This window comes from Frankliniella occidentalis, unplaced genomic scaffold (genome assembly GCF_000697945.3).
Source record: "Frankliniella occidentalis isolate FOCC.00 unplaced genomic scaffold, Focc_3.1 Scaffold866, whole genome shotgun sequence".
Classification (NCBI taxonomy): Eukaryota; Metazoa; Arthropoda; class Insecta; order Thysanoptera; family Thripidae; genus Frankliniella; species Frankliniella occidentalis.
Window position 1 is genome coordinate 31,236 of NW_026267974.1, and position 4,299 is coordinate 35,534.

Genomic DNA, 4,299 nt, shown 5'->3' on the forward strand with positions numbered 1-4,299 from the left:
GGAAGTTTTGTTTTTCGCCTCGCGAGACGGGCACTTACAGCAACATCCAGCTGATCATGCTGTCCATCCACTCCGGCATGCAGGTGCACTTTTTCTTGTGCAACTTGACCTTGGTGCACTTCACGAATGAAAACTTGGGGTCACGACAAGTAACTTGGAATATGGTCCGCCCCGCCAGCCGCATCAGTTCTCCGTCCAGCACCCAGGTCGTGTCCGGAAATTTCATTGATTCTTTGCAGAACTTGGCCTTCTTATGCGTGATCGCCAACTCATCCATTTTTGCAACCATTTCATCAAGACAGTCCTTGGCGCAGCCCTGGATTTAAAAAAGGTACCGTGAGTCGAGGGGCGAACAGACCTGATTTGTGAGTTGAGCCTTCGTTAAAAAGGTGAAAAACTTAAGTACCGCTTGCCTTAACGTTTTGCGAAGGACAGAGGGGGCTTTCGTAAAGCTGCGTGGCTTTGAGGACCAGCGAGAGGTCCACATCGTCGGCGTAAGGCAAGTGGGGGCAAGACGGGTCCTCATCCCAGAGGATGTACTCCAGGTCGATGTACCACTGGGCCTCCAGTGGGCTGATATGTATTGCTCTCTGGATCCAGTACAAATTTTCTGGAAATGAGCCTCGTGAGTCATGTGGCGGAGAGAGGTGTGGAAAATCAACTTCGAAATGCAATTCTCACCGGGGTCCTCACTGCAGTGCGCTCGGATGGCGTAGACGGCTGCTCGCTGCCGGTAGTCTAATTTTGCAAATGGGGTGATACCTTCAACGAACTTACCGAGGGCCTGTCCTTCTGGCGTGTCCTTCCAGTTTTCAACGTTCACATGTTCTGCTTCAAGGACATTGGCCCATGTCGCGTCCAACACATGCTTGATGGCTTCTCTGTAATGTAACGAAACACTGGTTTTAAGAGAATAGAATGTAATGCTAAGTATTTCAAGTTCCAGTAACGGATTACTGACCTGTAAAATATGCAGCACCCACACACATATAGGTCACCAAAGGGTTCCACGATGCCAGTGTAGGCATCCATGAGGTGGATCTTAGCCTTGGAGGTGTTGCCATCAACTGCCTCACAGTAAGCAGCAAGCAGCCAATCCAGTACCCTCTTCCAATTTTTAGGACACAGAGGAAGCCGGTCCAACAACTGAGCACGTTCTTCTTCGTAAAGGTAGAGAACATCGTCCCATGTATAAGGGCATTCTGCGCATTGTAAGGCAGGCCACGACATTTTGTGTCTGACACCATAAGCATAACAAGAAAATTAGATGACCATTTACAGCAGGTCCAAAAGTTTCAATGACTAAGTAATAAGTGATGGTTGAATACTTTTCAAGCAACATAAACCGTTTCAGAAGTACATAATATCACAGTAACCCGTGAATTATTAAATGTCATTCTTCACAAGAAAGATGAGAGTATGATAACTGTTCCTGTGATTCAAACAATGACAGATATTGTAACTGAAGAATATTGTCTGACACAGCAGCAATTTATATCAAACTTCAGAAAGTGTAACCTTGCAGTGCAGTCTTTCAAAGATTTTTTCCATTGACCCATAAAATCACAACTTGTAATCTCAGAGATGAGATAAGTTAATAATAATGAAAAAAACATACCTGATTTAATAGTGACACCTATTTTAAGGTGTAAGATATGGCACTTTTGTGAACTGCACTTTAGAAAACTAACTATAAATGACTATGCTGTCAAAGTTTGTATTGTCGAAAGGTCGCTTTAACTAGGAATAGCCATCAAATTAATTAACAACTGCATTAACCGAACAGAGCGCCATTTTTCATGTTTCTTCCTTGCTTGTTTGTTGTTTGATTTTTTTAACCCTTACAACACAACAGGTAGCTAACACATTAGCCAACACCAGCATGGATTGATATTTATCCACCTTCGTGCCATGAACAGCAGTCACTGTACACCACTCCCTCTCCGATCTTTCCTCAAAACATTTCGTTTTAAAAAAATGAGATATGTTATATTTTAGAGATTTATCAGAAAACACTCATTTCCAACCTCGCACAAATGTAATGTTGGTAGCAGTGCAGAGCAGAAGATTCGCAGATTCGGTCGGGTCGGGTGGGGGAAGGAAGAAGGGAAGGGGTAGGTGGTAGGAGGTAGGAGGTGAGGTGGGAGCTAGGGCGAAATCAAAAGGTTCTCGCCTCGCTTAGTTTGACGCAACCCCTGCCAACTCAATGTTAAAGCTTTGTCCACTATCTCCGCGCGGCTTCCCGTACTGCCACCTTTTGGACAGCGAAATTCTCAACTTTTGTCCCGCACTCCGAAACGAAATTTCCCGCACGAATTCTGAAGTGAAAATTTTTTCAGGCCTCCGGGCGGAGTCGACCCCACGGCCACCGGGCCCGGGGCCCGCTCGGTACCGCTGCGCTGCCGAAGTGTTGTTGTTCTTCGTTCGGAGCCGAGGAATCAGTTTCTGCTCAGATCGGCTGCTTTCAAGTATGCCAACGATTGAATGCAAAAAGGGCCGGAAATGGCATCCGATTATCTATTATCCCTGCATTTCTGACCTTTGCTAACAAATGGGATATGTTATTCCACACACGCGTCATATGTTGGAGTGCTAATCTAGCAGTTTGAAACTAGCCCATCACGACAACCGACCCGACAAATTTTTATGCTAAAACTGGCAGTACCGGAGGCCGCGCCAGGTGAGGGGAGGGGGGGTCGGGGAGGACGAGGTAGCAAGCGGCCGGAAACGCCTATTAGAGTTGACAGGGGTTGGTTTGACGGGTAATTTTCTGATTCATTGGTCGATAGGACATAGGACATCGGATCTCTCTGGAACCCATAGATGCTTGTCACATCTGAGCGGCGCTCTGGCCCAGTGTCGCGCCTCGTGCCGGGCCAAGGACGCACGGCGCGCCACGCCAAGGCTCCGCGGTGCATGTAGGGCGCTCATTTGGAGATGCGGCCCGGGGAAGCCCTTCCCCTCAACCCGGGCGCCTATAAGAAGGGCGCGGGAGCGTGTCCGGACACACCGCGACACGATGCCTCCACAGCGACCTGGGGCCCTGCTGCTGGCGGCCGCCGTGGTGAGTATCGCCCCCGCGTCCGCGTCCGAGCAGTGCCAAGCACAGCTTCGCCCTCTGTACAGTATACATTCACTCACTGCGTCACTGCGTGCACCCTAGCTGCTGCAGTGGCACCTGACGGTGGCGGCGCCCGCTGCCGCCGGCGCAGACGCCCTGGTGTCCGAGTCCAACCCCGATGACATCGGGGCGTACTCGTCGCCCTTCTCCTTCGGCGGCTCTGCGCAGGCGGACGACGAGGAGGGCGTGGACTTCAACCCTGAAGACTACTCGGAGGTAAGCGCAGTCGGTTCACTTGCTCACTTGTTCTTGCTCCGCGAGGTAAAACGGCTTGGGGGATGGTTGGGTTAAAAATGTAAGTCAGACATTTACTGCACGGCGACGGTGCTCACTAAGTCGCCCTCGGCATGGGCTTGGGCCTTCTTGTGCAGATGGCAGCGGCGCTCTCGGACCAGAATGAGGGCGGCCCTCTGCAGATGGGCCAGGGCGCCAGCTCCAGCAACGGCCTGTCAACGGCCAGGAGCCTGGCGGTGGGCGCCGCCATCAAGGTCCTGGACACGCAGCTGTACGTGGTGCGGGGGCTGGCCGTGGCCGCCATCCGCACGGGCCAGTCCCTCATCGCGGCCAGGAACAAGGTGGCGGACGCGCGCTCTCTGCTGGCGGCCCGGCTCCTGGCCTCGCGGCTGCGCGCCATGCGCAGCGTGAGCACGGCGGGGCTGCGCGCCGGCGCGGCGCTCGCGGGCGGCGCCCTGGACGCGGCGCAGGCCAAGCTCCGCGCCCTGGACGCCGTGGTGCGCATCGGCCTGGCCCTGTCCAGGACGCTGGGTGCGGCGGGGCTCGACGCGGCGGACGCCAGCAGGGACCTCATCACCGCCTCCATCGGGGCCAGGCTGCAGGCCATCCGCTCCGTGGCCGAGGCTGGCCTCACCCTGGGGCGCACTCTCCTGCAGGACCTCCTGGGCCTCCCGACCAGCGAGAGGGGCTGAGGTTACGTGACCTTGGCCTTGGGCTTCAGTGACGTCACCGGAGAACATGGCGTGTCTGCGCGCGGCGCGGGCAGCTGTGTCGCGAAAACTGTTTTACAGCCGTTTCGTGACCTGGACCTATCGTTTTATGGCTACTCGTTCTGCCGTCGGTGGGGGTAATTCATAAAAAACTAGTCAAGAAGATCGCAGAACAAAGAGAGTGCTACGGACATTAGAAGAATCAATTAATTTGGGATAACATTTTATATTTAT

At 52.9% G+C, this 4,299-nt stretch overlaps 2 protein-coding genes across 2 annotated transcripts in view; one reads left to right on the forward strand and one right to left on the reverse strand.

Annotated features, from left to right (window-relative positions):
- LOC113207132 (protein singed) overlaps positions 1–4,299 on the reverse strand; it is a 24,814-nt gene that overhangs the window by 11,267 nt on the left and 9,248 nt on the right. The gene's annotated exons all lie outside the window — the stretch shown is intronic.
- LOC113207155 (uncharacterized) lies at positions 2,794–4,293 on the forward strand. Its single transcript, XM_052275747.1, has 3 exons — positions 2,794–3,064; positions 3,164–3,337; positions 3,493–4,293. Exons 1-3 carry the CDS (start codon positions 3,020–3,022, stop codon positions 4,045–4,047), a joined length of 774 nt encoding a protein of 257 aa, XP_052131707.1. The 5' UTR covers positions 2,794–3,019; the 3' UTR covers positions 4,048–4,293.

What these genes read in the sequence shown, in the direction of transcription:
- LOC113207155 (XM_052275747.1), top strand. Translation starts at nt 3,020, where the DNA reads ATGCCTCCACAGCGACCTGGGGCCCTGCTGCTGGCGGCCGCCGTG. An exon ending in TGCTGCTGGCGGCCGCCGTG is followed by an intron (nt 3,065 to 3,163) that starts GTGAGTATCGCC and finishes CGTGCACCCTAG; the next exon opens with CTGCTGCAGTGGCACCTGAC. An exon ending in ACCCTGAAGACTACTCGGAG is followed by an intron (nt 3,338 to 3,492) that starts GTAAGCGCAGTC and finishes CTTCTTGTGCAG; the next exon opens with ATGGCAGCGGCGCTCTCGGA.